Genomic DNA, 21,833 nt, shown 5'->3' with positions numbered 1-21,833 from the left:
TTTTGAATTTTGTTTTTGTTTAAAATGAATTTTTTTTTCAAGTTCTCAGATCGTTTTGATATGTTAATGTCAAAAATAATTTTTTTTTATTTTGATATATTTTTAAACAAAAAACTTATTTGCTACCGTAATCCCAAGTAAGTAATCCCAAGTAAGGATACTTTAAAAAAAAACATGTTTGGTTCTTGAAAATAGTTTGAAGTATGACATATATTCTGATATTAATGGTCTAGATGTGCTCTCAGAACTAAAAATGTTAAAAGAAATTTTACAAACAAAAACTAGTTCTGCACTTGAAATACTAGATTATATAATTAAATTAATTTTTTTTTTCCAAATACTTGTATTACTAATAGAATTTTATTGATAATACCTATAACAGTTACAACAGCTGAAAGAAGTTTTTGGAAATTAAAATTAATTAAATCTTATTTAAGAAGAACAATATTACAAGAAAAACTAGATGAATTAACTATATTACCTATAGATAAGGATCTATTAGTAAAGCTTGATTTTAAAAATTTGATCAGAAATATTATAGTTTCGCTCAAAACTCCATTCACCTTAAACATACTCAGAATATATGAACATTAAATTGAATAAAATCAAAGGAAATGAGAGGTTTTAAGGAAAAACATATAGAGAGCCTCAGCTAAAACAAATTTAAGAAACTCAACACTACGTCTCAGCAATGCCAGTGTTGAGTCTAGTCGTGTAAAACCACCGTATCCTATCCTATCCTATCCTATCCTATCCTGGAATTGTCTCTGCCAAAAACCAGGGTGGTTGCCCAGTTCACTGCCACGTAAAACCGGTTCCTCCAGCTGACCACACGCGTAAGGTAAGCTGAGCGCCAAATCAACCAGCTAACAAATCCAGCATGTGATAAACCTTTTGCATCCTGCCATAGATAAAACGAAGGTTTCATCAGCTGATGACAGAGGTAAAATTAGCTAGAAGAGAACTGCTAAGCAATAGAGGGCCACAAGTGGTCCAAATTTACAGGGGCGACTGTGCTTAGTGCCCATTTGCTCTGGAGGCATGGCAGTAAAAATTGTTTTGCAAGATCTCAGGGTACCTTGGATTGGCGTAGATCAACTAGCGCCTTGTAACGACCTACTGATGCCATGCTTCCAAGATGCTGGTAGACAAAAGGATCACCAAGAGGGATATCTTTTGCACTTAAAGCCTTGCCTCCATGCTTTCCAATCTTGTTAAACAGCTCCAAAAGATATTTCCCTTGCCTTTCTGCAACCTGCAAATGAATTGTGAATTTTATGAGCTTACAGCTGCTTGTCCTTGAGCAGCTTAATTCTGAATAACTACATAGAAAAGGGAAAAAAGAAACTGTCTCCTTAATTGCCCATTTCACAATCACCAAAAGTATGCAACGATTTTAGATTAGCTGGACTACTGTGACAAAACAGTGGAAGATGGATGTGTCAGAGAGGTAAACTAGCTAGAGGGTCTGACCTGAGCTAAAGCTGGAAGCACTGGTCTCCCTGAATTTTCAAGAAAACCAGCACAGTCTCCAAGTGCAAACACATCTTCTACAGACGGGACTCGCAACCATTCATCAATACCAATCCTGTGTCAATAAGATTAGTCAGCAAGACCTTCCAAATATAGGAATTGCAAGAAAGTAGAAAATTTTCAAATGAAATTGCTGTTTTAATACCTTCCACCAGGGGACTTGGGAAGGTCTAATGACTTCACAAACTGAGAGGGACCAACACCAGTAGACCAGACCAAAAGACCATAAGGAACATTAGTCCCGTCATTAAGAACTATGTTTTTGGGGTGCACCTCTTTCACTACTCCTCGCATAAAACCGACACCAGACTGAAAAAAACTCCAGAATGTCACAAGCAGTTCATAAGAGAAATTGTTCAACTACAAGAGAGACTCGAGTACAAACAAAATTACCTTGGTCAAATGATTTGTTGCATATTGCCGCAGGCTAACATCAAAGGATGACAGGATCTCATTTGCCTGTTTAAGAAAGGAAAAAAAGGCAAAACCAAAATGTTAGCAATTTAATATCTCTATGCAGAGTTATTTGTAAGCAAGTAAAGAAGCATGTACATTACCTCTATGAGGGTGACTTTAACATAATCCTTAACATGAGTATACCGGTCCCGAACATCTCTCATGATAAAATCACTCAATTCACCACTAAATTCCACACCAGTAGGACCACCTCCAATAACTACACAATGTAAAAGCCGTTTCTTTTCTTCTTCAGGTATGCCTGCAATAATATAACTGGAATAAGTCTTTCAATTTTTTTTTAAATGATGAATTAACAGCATGGAGCTGCCTGACTGAGCAAATAAGCCAACTTCAGACACAAAAGCAGAGCTTCTTTTTGCCTGGGAAGTTGGCTGGAATAGAACCATATCTAATGAGCATAAATCTAGATTCTCTTGTTAAAACCGGGAGCCAAAATTCAAGAAATGGTTCCCTGGAGTTGTTCTTGGATCAAAGAATGAGCAAATACTTAAAATATTGGACAAAAAGGAACAGCTTTGATCATTTCTTCTTCTTCTTCTTCTTCTTAATTCTATACAAACTCTGAACAAAGGCATCAGAGTTTGAAATGGAAAACAAACTTTATAATTAAAAGCAGAACTCACCTGGATTTTCAGAGAGCATAAGATTCAAGAGAAGCTTTTTCCTTATTTCTTGAGCGTGATTTACTTCTCTAAGAAAAAACGCATGTTCCTTTACCCCTTTGATACCAAAAGTCAGAGGCTCGGATCCAGCAGCAATGACAAGCTTGTCATATGCAACTTTAAACTGGTAAGGTTCATGTGGCAGTCCACCATTGCTGATTGTCTCACAGTACACCTGATCACATGAAAGTAACATCTAATTTAAGTACTTTCACATGGAAAGCAACTTACATTGGATTGGCAATTGCATATCCAATCAAAATACTATTTGAATTTGCATTAGAGGGAAAATGTAAGACTCACTTCATGCTTGTCTGTGTCAACGCCAAAACAGGAAGCCATATAAAAGTATGAGTCGGGACTTGTTGCCAACGCGGATTGTATCCGATTAACAGGCTCAACCACAGAGCGAAACTCAAGTGTTCCAACACAAGTTGAAGCCAGCAAAGGTGTGAACACCATGTGATTCCTTGGAGATACGCAAACAATGTCATAAATTTTGGTGTCAAGTCCTTTCATGAATCGACAAGCAGCCCATCCAGTACCAAGGACAACTACCCTTGGCTTTTCACCAGGCTTTGTTGCTTCAAGCCCTGGATACCTTGGTTCATCATATTCGGATTCTGACTCCTCCACAATCCTCTCTGCAGTTGCAGATTGATACCGTGGAGTTACCCTGATTCCCCTGCTCTGCATATTCACGTGATTAATCTTCCTGAAGCTGGAAATGTACGAAAAATCACTGGCAGCTTTGGCATTTTTAAGGGAAGGTAAGGGACCTCTATGGATAGATACTCCTTCACATAATAACACATCCCCTTCACTTGAGTAACTGCCAAAGGTACCTCCTGTTCTTCTCAAGCCACTTCTAGCAACCCTTGCAAATGCCATGTCAATAAAGTATCAGTCTAGAAACAAGAGCTGATACCCTCAACCACTCAATTCAAGATCAAATATAGGAACTTTTTCTTATTGAACCTGCAATAAAATTGAGAGAAATGAGCTAAGCAAACAGCACATATATGTGTATTCTTGAAGGAAGAGCTCAATGTACGTTTATATAGAGAAAGCCAATCCAAATACTCCAAATATTGTGGAGGCTAAAGACAACAGATACAACAAGTGGAGTTATGGTCTAAAAGGCATCTAGAAATTTGTTCTCCTTCGATAACGATCCTTTCCATGACTAGTTGACAAGAAAACAAAAGCCAAACTTAGCTTTCCTCATCATTTGATGGCATATACAAAGAGAAACCGTCTAGAGCAATTCTAAACGCAAACTAGCAGCACAATAAGCTGTCATTTCTCGCCTACAACTAAAACAAAGCACATTCTTATTTGTTAACTAGCTAGTTCTAGCTGCCAAATTAACACATGCTACAAATTAGTCCCAAAAAACTACAATCATCTAACTAAGCCTAGCTAATTAATGATTTCAATTATGCAACTTCACAACAGATCACTTCTTAACTTCTAAGGTTCGGAAGCAATTCCCCTTCATTTTGCAAGCTCTTAAACCAAAAGGCAGGAAATATAGTTCCCACCTGAAGAATGCACCATGGGTGAATTACATAACCCAAAAGGCCTAATTATCTTCTAATTTAGATGATAAATCCTCAGTAGCCCAAACTTGAATTATAATCATTCAAGGAACTCTACATTTCTACTTAAGATGGTAACTTCTCCCGATGCATAAAAACGCTTGAAGCAACCAAAGTGGGCGTTGATTTAGCACAAACACATAGATACAACATGATGGCATCGGTATCAGAATATTCGTTAATTTAAAACTAATCCATATTAATTTATTAAGCAGCAGCCATTTGAAGGTGGATTTTTTAATGATCAGTCACAAGATCGAATCACAAACATCAAAACATCAAAAAACTAATTTACAAAACATGTTTAAGCTACTAATTAAAACAACCACAAAAACTCATATAGAAATTTGAAACTTTAAGAGAAAAAAAGAATTGAACTTCCACAGATCTTGAAACAAAGTTAAGCACAAGAACTAAAACCCACCAATAGTAACGCATTCCTAACACAAGCAATGACGTATGCCATGATCAGTTACCATACTCAAAATAAACAAGGACCAAGAACAAAAATAGAAACATTAAAAAAGAGGAAAAAAACATTACTTTCTTAAAAAAAAACACAAACTTTTCTCGAGTTCTGGCTTGAACTGTACCCAAGATTTCTGTTTTCGTTTTTTAAGACAAAGTTGCTGTCTCTTTAGTAATAATGAAACACTAAACAAGAACCAACTTAACAACAAAAACAGATTTCAAGTGTTTTATGTCTTGTTTGAGGGAAGAGAAAGAGAGGAAGAAATCAACTCACGTCAAGGAATGTGTGTGGGAAGAGAGAGAAGAGAGGGCTAGAAGAAACTAAGGAGCCGACTTGAGTTGCAAGAAAAATGTATGACTATTATTTAAAACAGCAAAAGCGGAGTCCGAGGAAGGAAGCAAAGCCGAATCATCATGTCTTCTGTTTTCGTATATTCTTATTTTGTGCGCTGGTAACGAGCAACATAGAAAAAAAAAAACATCATGGAAATTGTTCGAGAAATGTTGCAACAGTAAAAAGAGAACGTTCTACAAAACGACTTGTTATTTGGCCCCTTTTTTTCGCGTTTTGGTGTGGTTCCCGTTTCGGAAGGACAATTACGTCCCTGCAGTTGTCTGCATGTGTTTCGTGTGGGTGGCTGAAGGGCATAGTTGTCAAACCAAACTTGAAAAAAAATCTAAATTATTTTTATTAAAAAAATATTATTTAATTAAAAAAATTAGATTTAATTGAGTCAGTGTGTTTAGATGCAGTTTGATTATTTTAATTAGATTCTTTTCAAGTTAATTATGTTTTACTAGTTTAATATATTTTTTAATTTAATTTTAATTACAAACCAAATTAGATTTTAAATAACAAGTTTCTCAGATTAATTTAGTATACTAGCTGAGTAAGTTTAACAATTAGAAATGTGTTTGAAATTATGATAAAAATTATTTTTTATTAGAAAATATGTAAAAATAATATTTTTTATATTTTTAAAAATTTATTTTTGATATTGATATATTAAAAAAAATTAAAAATACTGAAAAAAATCAATTTTTTTTTTAAAAAATCTAATTTGTTTTGAAAAAGACGACTGAACCGGGAAAAAAAAAACAACGTAAAGGGTGCGTAAAACCCTTGTTTGACTAAGGTTCAGAAAGGCTGTTAGCGAGAGTAGAGTTAATGGCGTACAGTTGGGTTGATGGTTTAAACCTCCAATCAAATCTTCCACTTTTTTGGAAATTGAAAACAAAGTCAATGGAAAGGAAACATATGATGGGGACCACAGCCCCCAAGAATCTGGAAGGGAGTTTTCGTGTAAAAGTGTTAGGCTCACGTGTCCAACAAGGTCTGCTTCCTTATTGGTCTTGATGCTGTCGCAGAGTAGTAGTAGTCTCCCATGATTCAGGATCAGGACTTGCAGCATCTTTGCTGATGCTGATTTTGATTTTTCAAACTGCGAATTAGCACCGTCAATTAGCAATACCACAGGTCACACGTTTTGAAATTGTCGGGCACTCTGGCAGGGAAATATCTCATATTCACCGTAACATGTTTATTTTTATATTTTAAAAATTTTTTAAAAAAATTAATTTTTTATATTTTAGATCGTTTTAATGTGCTGATATTAAATATAAATTTTAAAATTTTAAAAATATTATTTTTAAATAAAAAATATTTTAAAAAATAAACCCTAATATAATATTAACGTGCTAGTCACATGGCATTGGCTTGAGAGAGTAGAGAATGATGTATTGGCTTAAGTAAACCTAAATTGAACACGACCTAGAATAGTAGAAGCCTCCCATGCTCCAGGACTTGGCGGCATTCTTGCTGATGCTGATTTTGACTTTTCAAACTGTGAATTAGCACCGTCAATTAGCATGACCACAGGTCACACGTTTTCAACTGGCACTCTGGCCGGGAAATATCTCAGAAAGTCTGGTCAAATCCACTGTTGCGTGATTTTTTTTGTTTTTTTTTTAAATATATTTTTTTATCGTTTTGTATGTTAATATAAAAAATAAATTTAAAAATAATATTATTTTAAATAAAAATATCTTAAAAAACAAGAGATACTATAAGACCGAACACAAATCTTAACAAGCACATGTCATTTACTTGACGGAGTAGAGAATGATGCATGGCATAAGTAAACCTAACTTGAACACGACCACCTGGTGTGCCCTCCAGACACAGACAGACACAGGCGAAGTTTGTCTACCTGCCCAGTGCTAATTGGTTCGTTCTTTTTGAACCTTTGAAATTGTTCGATTACTGACTAGGTCCAGATAACACAAGTCTATTCATTTTCAAGAAGTGTATAAAATTTCACAATTTTCTCTCGGGAAGTATGTTTTTTGTTTTGTATTTTAAAAGTAATTTTAAAAAAATTAAATTTTTTTATTTTTTTTGTTTTAAATTAATATTTTTTTTGTTTTTAAATTATTTTAATGTCTTGATGTTAAAAATAATTTTTTAAAATAAAAAAAATTATTTTAATATATTTTCAAATAAAAAACAATCATAATTACAATTTCAAACATGCTATAAATCCTATGGTCAATGAGTTGTATAGGACTAGGATAGGTGTTTCTCAAGCTCCAAGAATTATCAAGAAAATCCTAAATCGAAAAAGTCTGGAATAGATTCTTAAATTCTATTATTATAATCTCTAATGAAAAATCTAAAAAAGAAATTAAAAGAAATTGTTTCGTGTCAAACTCTTCTATTTAAAAAGAACTCGTCTTAATTTGAGTTCAAGGTTAAAAAAAAAAAAATATTTAATTCCTAATGAATATATATTTTGATTATAGCATCATTATTGGCTTATGCATGTATTAAAATAGTTGAGACTTGCTTGTTCTCGAATCTGTATACCTCTTTTTAGTTGATAATCTTAGTGCTCCAACCTTTATATGGAGTGGAATCCTTAGATAATCTTCTTTCGCAGTAGATAATCTTCATATCAAAATACTAAAGTTGTTTGGTATTTGAGTTGTGAACCATAACACCTTGATTGGTAAAGAATTTTATTATTTAAATTTAGATTCTAATATAAAAGATTGATATCCATCACAGTGTGTTTCTATCATTTTCAATGTTTGGATTATAGTTTTAAAACATAGTTCGGTTTGGCAGATTGACCCGGGACTTGGCTGACCCGGGACTGGAACTGGGCCGAGTTTAAAAAAAAATAAAGGAAGTAAAAACCCGGGTAACCCAGCGAGTTGACCCGGTAAGATCCGGTTAAAAATCCAGTTGCAAACCGTTACTTATTTTTTTAAACTAAAACAATGTCATTTTAATTTATAAAAAAAAATAGAATTGACCCGGTGACTCAATTAAAATCTAATAACCTGAGCCTTGAGCACGGTCGATCACCAGACCGGATTTAAAAACTCTAGGTTGGATGCTCCTCCCCTTAGATTTGAGTTGTGAACCATAACACTTGGTTGGTAAATTTAGCTAGATTCTAACGTAAATATGGTGGGAATCCCTCTTTGAGTAGCATTGTGCCATTTTGGGAATTGGACACCTAGTACTTTATATGCCATCCTGGGGTATTTGAAGTGATTTATGTGCTTTTTAATTTATTTATTTTTATTTTCATGAAGAAGTTGAAATCTTAAATGAATTTTTTTCTTTGGTAGAAGAATCTTCATGATAGAACTTGTCAACAAGTAAGTATATATCTTTAACATTGAATAATTTATAGCTATTTCTAAGATGTAAAGTTGTGCTCAATTTAAGAAGCCCAATCGCCTGCTCATTGAATCTATTATTTAGCTCTTGCAATTGCTGATCAATGATAACTATAAATATATCAACTCGGTAGTGATACTCAACTGTTACTGTTTTTTTTTACGATGAGATCGTCCCACACTAGAAAAACAAGCATCCATATCAGGAACTTCAATGTCTTGATGCTTACAAAATGATGTCACTTCTTCTAAAAGAGTTTCCCAACCATCATCTCTTAACTTTTGAATTAAAGTCTTTGTGGTAACCACCAAATGTATAGCATTTAAAATGTCTTGAGATTTTTGTTGCAAGGCTTGACAAAGCACATCAGTAATTCCCAAAACATTCTTCATTATATGTAAGATGAATGCAAAATCAAATGATATTAGCAACTTAAATGAAAAGGTCGCATCACCACGTTAAGAATAAGTAGATCCATCTAAAACAATGTTTTCAAGAACCAAGCAAGTTGCCATATACATTTTTATCAAACTGCAAATTAATTTGAAGTGCGAACTCCATCTACTATCTCCAGGTCGTTGCAAACCACCTACTTGATTAACTCTTTTACCTGTTTCAATCTCACCAATATCTACTAGATGTTCAATTGTACCTGCTTGAAAAGCTCGTAATTCATCATTACGCTTGCAAGAAGCACTAACAATGTTTAATAATAAAAATCAAATTCTGAAAGAAAGTGTGAACATCATATATTTCTCTAGCTGCAGCAATAAGAGCCAATTATAATTTATGAGCTAAACAATGTAGATAATATGCATAAGGGCAATCATTAATGAATAAAGCTTGCAAACCATTCCACTCTCCACGCATATTACTAGCACCATCATACCCTTGGCCCTTAATATTTTGAACATCAAGATTGTGATGAGATAAAACAAAGGAAATCTCTTCTTTAAGAGTTGAAACAGTTGTATCTTTAACATGAACTATATCCAAAAATCGTTCTCGTATAAATCTACTTCTATCAACAAACCTAATAACAAGGGCCATTTGCTCTCTTCTGGATTCATCTCGAGCTTCATCAACAATTAAATAAAATCTTGCATCACCAATCTCATGACGAATTGAAGACTGAACATTTCTAACAAAGATATGTAAAATTTCTTTTGAATTTGATGTGAGGTGTATTTTGCATTTTGTGAAGCATTACCTAAAACAAGAGCTCCTACTTGCTCATTGTAAGATGCTAAAAGTTCTATCATTTCAAGAAAATTACCTCGGTTTTTTTATTCTGGACGTTCATCATGCCCTCTAAAAGCACATGCTTCAAATATGAGCCAACGAACAATATCTATTGAAGCTTTAATACGCAATCGATTATTTATAATTTCTTGAGTAGTTTGTCTCTTAACTACCTTCTCGATATGACATGACTGATTTTTTAAATTTTCCAAGCACCTGGTAGCAAATCTGTGAGCTGAATTTAGACATTTTCTCATATGAGTCAAAAAAGCACACCGTTCCCCATCATTAACTTTCTTCCAACAATTGAATCCTTTAACAGTAAATGTGTCTGATCCTAGCTTTCCAGATGACTTACTTGAAAATAGATAGTAAGGGAAACAAAATACAATATTTTTCTCTGAATATTCAAGCCATTGATAACTTTTGAATCAATGAGATTGAAACTGACGAGGATGTTTTTCATCAGTCAGCGGATATTTAGACATCAAAGGTTGATATGGCCCCAAATTAATATATACCCTTCGAATTTTATCTTGTTGACTAACCAGGTATTCCTAAATTTGAGGATGATTGTCTGGATCTCTAATTAAATGAGCAATGTTGATTTTAGTAAGAGGTGGTTCACTAGTCAATGCAGGTTCTTCGTAAACTGAAGTACATTGGTGCTGCTCAACCATAACTTCAACATTACACATTAGAGTTGTTTCACTAGGCTGTGAGTTATCAATATTTTTTCTCTTTTTCTCAAAAAAAGAATCAATTCTTCTTATTTTGTTCATGGTTCAACCTAAAATCAAAACATATATCGTGAGAAAAAATTGGTAATTTTGGTGGCTTTGCTAAAAACAAAACATAAAAAAAATTCAAGCATAATCAAAACAAACCTATAAAATATATCAAATTAGTTAGGAAAAAAAAACATCACTATAACAAGAATTCAAATTTTTTTTTGGTAAAACTAGCAGATCTGAGAAAACAAAAAGAAAAAATAGCAGAATTATATATATATATATAAAACATAATCAAATTCTTAACAAACATCCCAAAACAAAACACAAATAAATTTTAAATTTGGGTTATCATTAACCAATTACCTTGTTTTGTTGGATGAAAGATGAATTAATTGGTGGGTTTGCTGTCTGCTTTAGCTTTTCCACTTACTATTTGTAATCCTATGTCTATTTTTTAACTTTTATGTTACGGTTCTAAAAAGTAACGGCAAAGTCTTATAACTTTATGTTCTTCTTGCCACGTAAATAGAAGTTTTAAAGTGATCCTATATTCTTTAGCAAATATATTTACTATAGGAAGGGCCCACCTATTTAAAATAAAAAAACATTACATCTTCCCACGTTTAAACACTAGGTAATATAACAAATTGAAATGTTTTGCAAGGGCTCGTACCCCTGCTTGCTCTCCTTTAATTTCGCCCCTATTGGTGACATAGATGACAAGAAAAGCACTTCAGGCTATGTATTTATGATGGGGGCGTGAACAATTTCATGATCATTTAAAAAACAACCAATAATGACCTTATCTATCATAGAAGCTGAACTAGTGGTCATTACTTCATATGTCTCACAAGCAATTTGGTTAAAAAAGTTATTTAAGGTATTATATTTGAATAAAAAAGGTCATATTATTATGCATTTTGATAACATGTCCATTATAAAGCTTGCAAAGAATCTAATCTTTCATGGCAGAAGTAAACACAATGATGTACATTATCATTTTTTACATAATCTTTACAAAGAAAATGTAATAAATATGGTTCATTGTCAAAGTGAGGACCAAATCACTCAAGTCAGTAGTGTTTAAAAAGTTGAGAAGTATACTTGGAGTGATTACTATAAAATATATTTAGGAATTAGATGTTAATTTTACTAATTTAAGGGAGAGTGGTAAAAATAATATTACTGCTATGGTCAAGGAATGATAAACTATTCTTTATGAAGCAAACCAACTTTGTTGTTCTTGTGAAATCATTCTCCAGAAAACCTAATCTTTAAGAAGTTGTTTCTGTTTGTTTACTTGTTTTTAGAAACATATCAGTTTATTATATAATGTATTAGACTTGGGATAGTAACTTCTTATTTCCTAGTTTAAATTGCTTTCTTTATAAGCTTATGATGTCTATTTAATAGGTATCATTTATTTGAATAAGGTAAGAGATTTTTGAAGAAATCTGATCTGTTATTTCTGTAATACATTATTTTGAAATTTTACATTAACACTTTGTTATGTTAGCTTATTGTTGGCTTGATCATGATAAATTTGGAAGTGGAAAGGCCTGCGACATAGCAAAGTGTTTTATGTGGTAAATATTGAAAAAAATCCATTTATTTTAAACTTATTTTAACTAAATAATGTGTACGATGATAAGCATGATGATGATGATCATTGTTGATTATATATATCCACCACCCACGTCAACAATCGGGTTGTAAATGATTTTAAGTTAAATTTAACAATATTCATTACCTATTAAATAAAATAATTATCTAAAAAAACCCACACACTCAATAATATTCAAGTTTAGATTAAATTGTGCTTAGTTATTAAGTTAAAAAAAACTTAAATGTATGGGATGAGTACTATTAAGTCGACAATGTGCAGTCTCTCACATTTCAGTGTGAATATATTGTTCAATTATTTTTCTTTCAATTTGGTCCTTTAATTTATTTTTTTGTGTGATGACATCTTTTTTGGGCCAAATTCAAGGGTAGTTGAATCAAATTTCTTGACTAAAGATAAAACTAAAAGACAGGGAATCAAAGTAGAAAATGCACCATAAATGGATAATGATTTTAAAGTTTACACAAAAAGTTTAATTTAGCCCTCAATTTAGTTTTGGTATAAAATTTTATTTTTGTTATTTTTAGTTCTTTTGAGAAAGGAGAGAGAGAGGTCGTCAGATTTCTACGATAGAGAGAGAAAGATATTGTTTATACATATTTAGGCCACCAAAACAGTTGATATTTGTGTCAAATAGTTTCATTTGATGATGAGAGTTCATATTAGATGTTTTGTTATCTTTAAAGTTCATGAAAAATAAAACTGAGCTCGGGAAGATTTTTGTTTTTGGGTTGATTTCTGTTTTTTCGATGTTTTTTGGGTTTTTGTTTTAAGGTCATTAATAGATTTATCATGATTTCTAAGGTGTTTTCTATATGTTTTGGGTAAAAATTAGGTTGAAACTCAATTTTTTTGCTAAAAAACCTTAGGCTCTGATTTTTTGCCACCATAGTGGCCAAATCTAGATAAATCTGATGATGTGTTGTCTACCTCAGCAAGCAACATGTTTTCAATTTTTTTTAAAAAGAAATTGTGTCGTCCTCACTAGATGCAACAAAAAATGGATCCTAGTGTGCAAGCCTTAACAAAATGGGCCAAACAGACTGACCAAACCCAACAATGCTTGGCTTTTTGCTTTATTTATTTTTTATATTTTTTAGATTAATGTGTTTTTGTAATTATTCTTTTATTTATATTTAAATTAGAATCACTTCTTTCTTTTATTTTATTTGTAGAGCCTTTTTTAAATGATAGTTTTTTTATTTTGTATATATTTAATTTTTGAAGAGATTTTTCTTATTTATCTATAATTTGTTTTTTATCTTCTGTATAGGTAAACTTTATTTTTTCAAATATATATTATTTTAATTTTCAGATAGTATTTCTAATATGTTCAGCCTTGCATGATATTTTTTTTCCTTCTATTTTACTAAATCAATTTAATGCGTGTCTATTTGATTGAATAAAAAATTTAGCAAATATAACGAGGTAAATGTTCCGTCTTGTGAGATGAAATATCTTGATTTACATATATTTCTTGATTTTTTTAATTTTAGTTTTATTTATTTTTTAATACATATAATTATCGATATATTTGATCATATGTTATATAAATCTTTTAATTTTTTACAGAAACGCATTAGAAAAACCGATATATATAATTGTTTTTTTTTTTTTTGAAAAAAATATATAGCCCGCAACCAAACGTGTCACATGAGCTATAATGGGTTATAATGGGTGATATCCAACTAATTGACGAAAAGGCCCAGTCACTAATCACATCAACAGCACTCTACTCTGCTTGCAAGGGTGACCAGATCGGGGTAAGAAAATAATAGATTTGGGGTCAGAGTTGTAACTAATTAATGACTTCTCAATACTTGATCATGACCATCAAGTTATACCATGAACAGAACATTTGATTGGTAAAACAACGTAGTAAAATCTTTGTTTTTGTCCTGGAATCTTCAAGGAATTTAGGAAAAGCAATGAATGAACTTTGAGTTTTAAGATTATGCAGTGTACCAGCTAGGAAAAGGGAAAGGAAATTGAGAAGAATCTGAGAAGAGAACAGTTTTCACTTACTTTATCACGAATTACAAAATGACAGTAAATCTGGCTGTGGCTTTTATACAGCAGAGTTAAACCATAGCAGCCTAATTAACAACCTTATAAATTAAGACCAGGATCATACATATGACGCTTGTAGAGACATTAGTTACAGTAACAACAAATACTACAGTCGTTTCCAAGTCCTGTGCTGGTTAGTAGGGTTTTTTTTTTTTTTTTTATGTTGGTGATGCAAACCCTTCTTCGGGATCCCCAAAAATCCGATTCAAGAACATGGCTAAACGAACTCCACCTTGAGCAATGCGTTTCATGACAATTGGCATCCTCGAATCGAAGTAATCATCTATGATCATGCAACATATTTTCAAGTGTTAAACTTCAACCACACTCTTTAAATCTGAATATTTTGGATTTTATCAGATTAACATTAGTGTGCAATGTTGTCTTTAGGTGATATGTACGTACGTACCTGCTAGAGTTACACCTTCCTTGACGCCTTTGTAACCCCATTTGCAAGCCATGTTTATGCTCTCTGTGGCATACCTACACACGTAAAAGGCAAGCATGATTAACAAATCTAACTACGTAACCTAATGAGAAATCCCAGTTATTTACATGTTGTGTTTTGAAAGAAACATGTAGATGTCTAGAATTAGAGAACTCACTTGTCTGGACATGAAAGGAGATCATCACAATCTTTCCATGATGCTACATCGTCAAACCATATTCCCTGTGTAACATGGCAGCAATATATAACAGTTAGTTGAAGAGAACCAGATGTTTAATGTATACATGAAGGTGAAGTGAATAGGCTAATTGGTCTTACATCAGTGAAGTTCCCCTCTATGGCTTCTTGCAAGAGAACCATGTCATTGTCATAGAAATCTTTTAGAGCTGTAAGAATAATCTCCCTGTCCCATACCTAGATAAGCAAATTCAAATTCAGTCATTCATAAGAAGAAGGAAAAAGAAAAAGGACACTGCCCCTGCAATATTATTTGTACAGGAAAACTGCCACTGCAATACACAGGATAAGCTGAGGCTACAAGGATGGTCATTGATGGTACTCACATGGTGAAGATTAGATTTGTGCCTGAACCATCGCAGTTCAACGGTGTTTCCTCCTTCATCACTAGTGAATCCAACATGCATTGGCTGTAAAAACAAGAAGAAACTCATTGAATTATGATAAAAGAAAGATAAGACGTGCAGCACCGGAACTGTCTATATATATATATACCTGATGAATATCTCCCATGAAGTGGGACAAGAATAACAAGGCTTCTGTCAAATTATCTGCAAAGTTAATAAAACCATGTAAATCTCAGGACTCCAACAGTAAAATCATAATCCTGGAATGTGGAATTCCTTACATCGACGATCTGCAGTGCCGTCCCTATAGTGCAAAAGCTGAGAGGTAAAATTTTGGATGGCACCATCAACACAAGCATCTTTCACACAATCCCCTAACACAAAGTAACAAATTAGTTACAACAGTATACTAACGACTGAAAATAATAGTGATAATTATGAGGTACAAAATAGCTTACTCGAATAATCAAATGTGCAGGCTTTGTCTGGTGTGTCAATGAAGTGAAGTGGGCTAGTCCACCTGTATCTATACCAATGACGGATTTGGTCAGGCCATATGCAGAGTGCCGATAAGTCGCCATTGAGGTTGTGGGGCAACAAGTTTTCTACAGCATGTGCTGCCTCAGGCCCTAAAAGATTCTGCTAATTGAAAGGTGACTTTTAGTCATGAAAGTTCAGCTGTGAGTAAACAAGAGGACTCATAGTCTTGTTGCAAAATAAAAACGCATCTCCTGACCGTTTCTTTAAGGCACAGTAAGCTCGCTTATCCATCATGTAACAATTTTTTGATTTTTCATACTTTGATGTACCTTTCTTAAACGGGTATTGTGTGAGCTGAAAGACATTTGTAAATACCTTACGGTTTTATTTCAGGCAAGAAAGGCCATATTTAGGTCACTAACAAACACAATTTAAAACTTGTAAGAATTAACTAGTAAATGGGGGAAGCAAATTTCAGGACTGCAATCATGATTTCACGGGTTTGTTGCTTGAGCAAGCTAGCATTTAGGCGTATGATGCACAGCTCCCAGATGCCAGCCAATCTAACTGGTTAAGTCCCTATAATTCCGGCTCACAGGCCTTCATTGGATCCATTGTTCTGTGTTCAAGGTGGAAGAGGACCAAAATCACAAATAAACAGACTGTTGATATCCAGAAAATGGTTTGAATTAACACACGGGAAAGGGTAGAGAACTTGTAAGAATTATAGTAACAAATTCAATTTATTGGTTGTTATCTCATGATGATAAATATTCGCCTCTAATGATGATTTATCTTCCTTGATTTTTGATAGAATTTTAAACACATTTCACACCTAAGACCTTCGGACCTACTTCCTAGAAGAAAGGATACGATATATTACCTGTGCAATCCGACAAGTTATTATATGACCCTCCTTGCTCCATCCCAGAGCTCCTGGCAATGAAATGGAAGCTAAACCCGCAAAAAATATAAATGCAAGAGCACACAATCTCAGCAAACCTCTAATCCTATCCATATCTTTATTTTTTTCTCAGCTTGAACTGCTTGATGTTTTCTTCCTCCAATATCACAAAACATGAGAAACGAAATGAGCCACTAATTTGAGTTTTGGATACATATATAAAAAGCTTAGAAAAGGTTCGGTTACATTTACACAATAAAGAAAGAAGGGTTCTTATTGAGTACAAGCATTAAATTCCACTCTTGAGTACCCTTCAAGTTGACATTTTCCATGTGCAAGAAGGGCATATTCGGGAATATCCAAGACAATGCGTACCGCATAACAGGAATGAAATCAAGAATTGGTTTAAAAGATTAGTTCGGAGCTTGCTCAACAGAGCTGACAATGAGTAAAGTATTACGCATAAGGTAAGTTCGTGCTATATATAAATTGGAGCGGTGGTCCCCGCTCTGTGTAAGCAACTGAAGATGCTTCTTTCTCTCTTTATCTTCATGCTTGAGCAATTTTCACGTAAGAAGCAAAAATGCGGTTCAGGGTGGCAGCTAACCGAATGCCCCCTTGGGCTAGTCTCTTTTCCACAACGGGCAGCCGGGAAAGAAAGTAATCATCTGCAGCGCAAAAGATCAAGGATTAAAAACTATTCTTAACAGAGTGCGGCTGAAATTCAGGTAGTTTATGACGTGAGAAAACAGTCTATTTGTTAAAAAACTTGCTGGATTGAGTTTGCCGCAGTCCACATGCATAACATGCTGGATTGAACTGGGCATGTGCATGGTTAAATACATGAGAAGCATGGTCCAAACGTCCATACGATATTGTGTTGACTACAAAGACCTTTGCATTGTCCAATCAAATATTGGAAGGTCTGATTTTGCGGCTTTGAGCATAGAGATAAAATGATTCATGGGATAAAATGACACGTAAAAAAACACAAATATATAGCATTTTCAAGGTTAGTTGTGATAACAAAAATGGCATTTCCCCCCTTACTTGGAATAAAATAAAACCAATATCAACAACCTACAGGGCACGCTTTGCACCAGTAGGAAGCAGGCAAGACTCATGAGAATAAGCTTTACATGAGTCACATTTTAATCATATGCAAGGCTACCCTGATCTAGCTTCTGTAACAAGAATCTAAAATTTATTGATTGTTTGATTGAAGAGAATACCTTCCAGAGTGCTTCCAGGCGAGGCATTCTTGTATGCAAACTTGCATGCCAAACTAATGCTTTCAGAAGCATAGCTGCACAATTTGAAGGGAAAAGGATCAAGCCATTAGTTACCAACTCCTTGCAACTGATGGATGAAGTGAATTTATTCCCCGAATGCAATGAAAAACTTGCATCTTGAGCAATCAAGTCTAACTCTGTATGGGAGAATTGACATGCTTATGTGTTTCAGCAGTTTCAAACGAGTAAAGCTTTCACCATTCCGAAAATAGCCCTTTCAGTGCATGGTTGATTGCACTATTACAATTTACATGTCTGCCATTACGCAGATGAAGCATGCAAGGGAAAAGGAATATACTTACGGGTTTGGACAGACTGTGTGGTTGTGTGCACAATGCTCCCATAGTGGTTGTTGATTGGACCAATTTTCCTATCAACAATGAAATAAAGCAATCAAAAAAAGCTTCTCACTAAAAAAAATGGCAAATAAATAAAGCAAAAGCAAAATCCAAGAGCATGCACTCGCACAAAATAAAAATTTGTGAAGCAACAAATTCATATCCCCAAGTTATAACTTTCATGTGATTTATATAGAACAATTCAGAACAATAAAAGAAGCAGATATATCGAGTACTGTCCTTCAACACTACTGATACCAATGTACATACTATTTTCCAATTATAAATCAGAGAAATAGGTTAGAAGGAAAAGTATACTGTTATATTATTCTGAATGGCCCGTATCATGGTCGCAAGATCTGAACTGTAGAATGTCTTCAAGGCTGATTCAATAATCATGTTGTCCCATACCTGAGAGAGACAATAACAATATTGAAACTGATATAGGAGACTATATAATGCTAATGACATCCAAAAACACATGGGAAAGAGCATTTGTTGTTCCAGAAACATATAAACGATGACCATTATTTGGAAACCATATTTGGTGAAGAGAACAAAATGAGCATAAAAGAAGGTCATGTCAAAGTAATTTGATGGTCATTAAAGTCCACGATGCTTTTCTATTTAGATCAAAAGAAATCAGTTGCCTTGACTGCATTGCTATATATTGCTTGTTGACAGACCAACTTGGATACTCTCAAATTCTTGAGAACATGATGAATCATGTTTAAACTTGATTTTTTACATAGTTTTCAGATATATAATTAGCAAGGTACTTGAATTTATGCTAAAATATAATTATTGATTTGAATTTAAACACGATTCATCATGTTCTCAAGAACATGAGAGGATCCAAATCCATTCCATGCACATTAACTGTCTCAAAACATTCTCTTTGTTTATAAGGGAATCATCCTCCACGTGTGTAGATTAACACACTACAGAAAAGCTTACATGGTGCAGGTTTGACTTCCTACGGTACCAATGGACTTGTATTGTGTTTCCTCCCAAATCTCCAAGGAAACCTACATGCAGGGGCTGTCATCACAAAACAAGTTCTGAAATCAGGTCAGTAGACAAGTGAGTCAAGTTAAATGGCTCTGCAGCCAATAGATGAGCATTACTAAACATCATCACATATAAACCACAACAAATAAAGTATTTACTAATATCACAGAAGCACTCCAAAGGAGTAGAGACCCAAATAAGGCACTGTCCAGTTATGTACTAAAAAGAAAGCCTTCAGAAACAAATACTTCCTGTTCAATGATGACAGGTTTCTATTCCAAGGTTTCCTTTTAGTTCTTCAGCGTTGCATGTCCATAGAAGCAATTCCAGAGAAAGAATTTAAGATTTCTAATTATATATGCAGAACAATCCAGTTACCATGCTAATTAAGATTTAGCACCCTATGTGCTGTATTAAAGTTGTGAAGTCTTAGCAATAGGCAACAGGAGCAGACCTGGTGTACATCTCCAATAAAATGTGATAAAAACATAAGTGCCTCCGTCAAATTGTCTGCACAACCAACATAGGAATAGTCTGCATATCATACTTTGCAAAAGGAAATGTCATGATATATAGCACTTGCATGTGCCAAATTCAATGATATAATGCTTGCTTACAGTTTGACTCTGAATTGGAATTCTGATATAACGATAAAAGTTGGTTCGTGTAGTTATAAATTGCTCCAGTAACACATCTATCTTTACGTCCAGAAGAGTCATGACAATCCCCTGAAAGAAAGCTGGAGAACATTAAAAGGGCTAATATCTGTCTCTATATCCCAGCAAAGTGGAAAGCATGAATGCAACTCAACAAAAAAACTACCATTGAATTTACATAATAGTGCAAACAATATTTAGCTGAACCAAAGAATAGAAGGGGCAACCGAACTTACTAAAGTATTCATAGTTACACCTGAAATCTGGCGTATCAACATAGTGTAAAGCACTACTCCAGTGATAGTGGAATCGGATCTCATCAGGCCAAGAACAAACATTTGCAAGATCACCTTCAGCAGACTCTGGAAGCAATTCCTTCACTGCAGCTAGAGCTTCTGCAGTTAGATACCCCTAAAGAATCAAAAGTGCTTCATCAGATAGGATTAACAATTGCAATATTCCAGGCAGATTCTGGGCTAGACATTGCTCTACATGGTACTTATTATGTGGTTGCACATTCCCATTATGTACTTTCTATGGGAGCCCGTTTTGCTTTATTTGCAGGATTTTACTATTGGGTGGGTAAAATCACTCATTCAGTCATTATCTTCTAATCATTAACAAAGATACCCTAAAAATACTCACAAAACCTTGATCATTATCGTTGTCCACACATCTCTCGTTTAGATTTAAGTATTTGTGGTCCCACAATATGCGACCAGCAAATGCTAAAATGTATCAACAAGTTCAGGTATACTAGTAGTACTGGAGATTTTTCCTTAATCTCAAAACTCAAGAGTTCAGTTGAATTAAATCTCAATTAAAGTTGTCTAGGACGGGTGGATTAAATTACCAAAAAAACGACTCCTAAACAGGAGCATGTATGCAATCAAGGCTAGTCTAAAAGTCCAAGAAGAATTGGAATATTCGATGAAAGCAATACCAACAGTTAGTAAAACCAAACGTTTTCATTTTCTTAACAGCTATAATTCAAATTCTCAATCAGTCAATCACCCCACATCCAAAATGATAAAAAGAAAACTACCTAAGCAGACCTACAAGCATAGCAAGCAAATTAAGTGAACCCAACAAAGATCAAATTCTGATCACTGAGAGCCAAATACAAAATTGACAACTTAAAAAGTCCAAAATTATAAAGGATAAAGACCAAATCTCACCTCTGCAATTTTGCAAGTAGCATAATGACCTTCCTTTCCCCAACCAAGAATCCCAGTAACAAATTGAAGAAGAACAAGCGCCCTCACAGCCCACAACAGGCCAGACACCCCCATTTCTGTTCAGTCAATAAAGGGTGAGTTTCACTTTCAACTAAACCCCCTTGCTTGGTTTCTGAGAAAATGGAAGAAAGAAGACAGAACAAAAACGGTACAACATTTCAAGGGAAAAGAAACAGCTCAAGTGACCCACATGGATGAAGTTACGTAATACAGTGAAAATGACCCACATGGATTAAGTTGCGTGATTGAGAAGGGATACGGTGAAAGTTTCAAACTCTGAGATTAAAGTTTGTTTTCCTTTCTTTCTTTTTCTCTTGGCATTTTCTCGGAAACAAACAGAAACTAGTTTAAAAGATTAAGAAAAGGAAAATGAGGGAGATAAAAAGGGACTTTGTTTGTGCAACGAACTTACCTAACTGAGAAGTGTTGGAATATTGCCAATTATGTGGCTGCCATTGTCAAAGAAGATGGCTGCAATGGTGGGTTGTTGGTGGCAGCCAACAACCATTGTCTAATGTCAAAGTTTGGCAAGTTTGGCAGCCACCATTGTTGACAAAAGAGCTGGAGGAGCTGCCATGGATGCCTATAAATAGAGGCATATGTTAGAGAGCAAAATGAGAGAGTTAAGAGAAGGAAAGTAGAGCCAAAGATGTGAGAGATGTAGGAGAGAGTGGGCTGCCAAGGCAGCCAGCAGTAGCTGCCATTGCAACACTGAGAAGAGAGAAATAGAGTGAGGTTGAGAGTTGCCAAATAAGGGGATAATTCCTCCTCCTC

At 34.1% G+C, this 21,833-nt stretch overlaps 3 protein-coding genes across 6 annotated transcripts; all 3 read right to left on the bottom strand.

Annotated features, from left to right (window-relative positions):
• Positions 1 to 496: 496 nt before the first annotated feature.
• LOC18102975 (internal alternative NAD(P)H-ubiquinone oxidoreductase A1, mitochondrial) lies at positions 497 to 5,209 on the bottom strand. Of its 2 annotated transcripts, none has more exons than XM_006377243.3 (9): positions 4,820 to 5,209; positions 2,979 to 3,653; positions 2,637 to 2,850; positions 2,091 to 2,251; positions 1,927 to 1,992; positions 1,679 to 1,842; positions 1,474 to 1,588; positions 1,079 to 1,255; positions 497 to 901 (listed from the first exon to the last, which is right to left on the bottom strand). In XM_006377243.3, exons 2-9 carry the CDS (start codon positions 3,564 to 3,566, stop codon positions 746 to 748), a joined length of 1,641 nt encoding a protein of 546 aa, XP_006377305.3. In that variant the 5' UTR covers positions 3,567 to 3,653; positions 4,820 to 5,209; the 3' UTR covers positions 497 to 745. The 2 variants fall into 2 exon arrangements, with proteins under 2 accessions (XP_006377305.3, XP_024436698.2); XM_024580930.2 differs by having other exon boundaries at positions 5,022 to 5,209.
• An 8,829-nt stretch (positions 5,210 to 14,038) lies between these two features.
• On the bottom strand, positions 14,039 to 16,646 carry LOC7495260 (endonuclease 1). The gene is made up of 9 exons (XM_002317201.4): positions 16,504 to 16,646; positions 15,599 to 15,779; positions 15,422 to 15,514; positions 15,289 to 15,344; positions 15,120 to 15,203; positions 14,875 to 14,970; positions 14,714 to 14,778; positions 14,518 to 14,591; positions 14,039 to 14,391 (listed from the first exon to the last, which is right to left on the bottom strand). Exons 1-9 carry the CDS (start codon positions 16,636 to 16,638, stop codon positions 14,267 to 14,269), a joined length of 909 nt encoding a protein of 302 aa, XP_002317237.3. The 5' UTR covers positions 16,639 to 16,646; the 3' UTR covers positions 14,039 to 14,266.
• Positions 16,647 to 16,711: 65 nt separating this feature from the next.
• Positions 16,712 to 21,479, bottom strand: LOC7495261 (endonuclease 4). 3 transcript variants are annotated; one of them, XM_002317202.4, is made up of 10 exons: positions 21,472 to 21,479; positions 21,000 to 21,115; positions 20,058 to 20,232; positions 19,783 to 19,893; positions 19,620 to 19,675; positions 19,112 to 19,195; positions 18,473 to 18,565; positions 18,119 to 18,186; positions 17,757 to 17,830; positions 16,712 to 17,192 (listed from the first exon to the last, which is right to left on the bottom strand). In XM_002317202.4, the coding sequence occupies exons 2-10, from the start codon at positions 21,111 to 21,113 to the stop codon at positions 17,074 to 17,076; spliced, it is 894 nt and encodes a 297-aa protein (XP_002317238.3). In that variant the 5' UTR covers positions 21,114 to 21,115; positions 21,472 to 21,479; the 3' UTR covers positions 16,712 to 17,073. The 3 variants fall into 3 exon arrangements, with proteins under 3 accessions (XP_002317238.3, XP_024436917.2, XP_024436916.2); XM_024581149.2 differs by lacking the exon at positions 21,472 to 21,479 and adding an exon at positions 21,287 to 21,436; XM_024581148.2 differs by lacking the exon at positions 21,472 to 21,479 and adding an exon at positions 21,250 to 21,426.
• Between the last annotated feature and the right edge of the window lie 354 nt (positions 21,480 to 21,833).

The sequence above is a fragment of the Populus trichocarpa genome, chromosome 11, assembly GCF_000002775.5.
Source record: "Populus trichocarpa isolate Nisqually-1 chromosome 11, P.trichocarpa_v4.1, whole genome shotgun sequence".
In the NCBI taxonomy this organism is placed as follows: domain Eukaryota; kingdom Viridiplantae; phylum Streptophyta; class Magnoliopsida; order Malpighiales; family Salicaceae; genus Populus; species Populus trichocarpa.
Note: the sequence above shows the minus strand (reverse complement) of the source record. Positions and strands in the feature narration are given on the sequence as shown.

What these genes read in the sequence shown, in the direction of transcription:
- LOC18102975 (XM_006377243.3), bottom strand. Translation starts at nt 3,566, where the DNA reads ATGGCATTTGCAAGGGTTGCTAGAAGTGGCTTGAGAAGAACAGGAGGT. An exon ending in TTGACACAGACAAGCATGAA is followed by an intron (nt 2,851 to 2,978) that starts GTGAGTCTTACA and finishes TCATGTGATCAG; the next exon opens with GTGTACTGTGAGACAATCAG. An exon ending in TTAAAGTCACCCTCATAGAG is followed by an intron (nt 1,993 to 2,090) that starts GTAATGTACATG and finishes TTTCTTAAACAG; the next exon opens with GCAAATGAGATCCTGTCATC.
- LOC7495260 (XM_002317201.4), bottom strand. Translation starts at nt 16,638, where the DNA reads ATGGATAGGATTAGAGGTTTGCTGAGATTGTGTGCTCTTGCATTTATA. An exon ending in CTCCTTTCATGTCCAGACAA is followed by an intron (nt 14,592 to 14,713) that starts GTGAGTTCTCTA and finishes TTACGTGTGTAG; the next exon opens with GTATGCCACAGAGAGCATAA. An exon ending in GGAAGGTGTAACTCTAGCAG is followed by an intron (nt 14,392 to 14,517) that starts GTACGTACGTAC and finishes GCATGATCATAG; the next exon opens with ATGATTACTTCGATTCGAGG.
- LOC7495261 (XM_002317202.4), bottom strand. Translation starts at nt 21,113, where the DNA reads ATGGGGGTGTCTGGCCTGTTGTGGGCTGTGAGGGCGCTTGTTCTTCTT. An exon ending in CTACTTGCAAAATTGCAGAG is followed by an intron (nt 20,233 to 20,999) that starts GTGAGATTTGGT and finishes TTGATTCTTTAG; the next exon opens with GGGTATCTAACTGCAGAAGC. An exon ending in CCATTCAGAATAATATAACA is followed by an intron (nt 18,187 to 18,472) that starts GTATACTTTTCC and finishes CATTGTTGATAG; the next exon opens with GAAAATTGGTCCAATCAACA.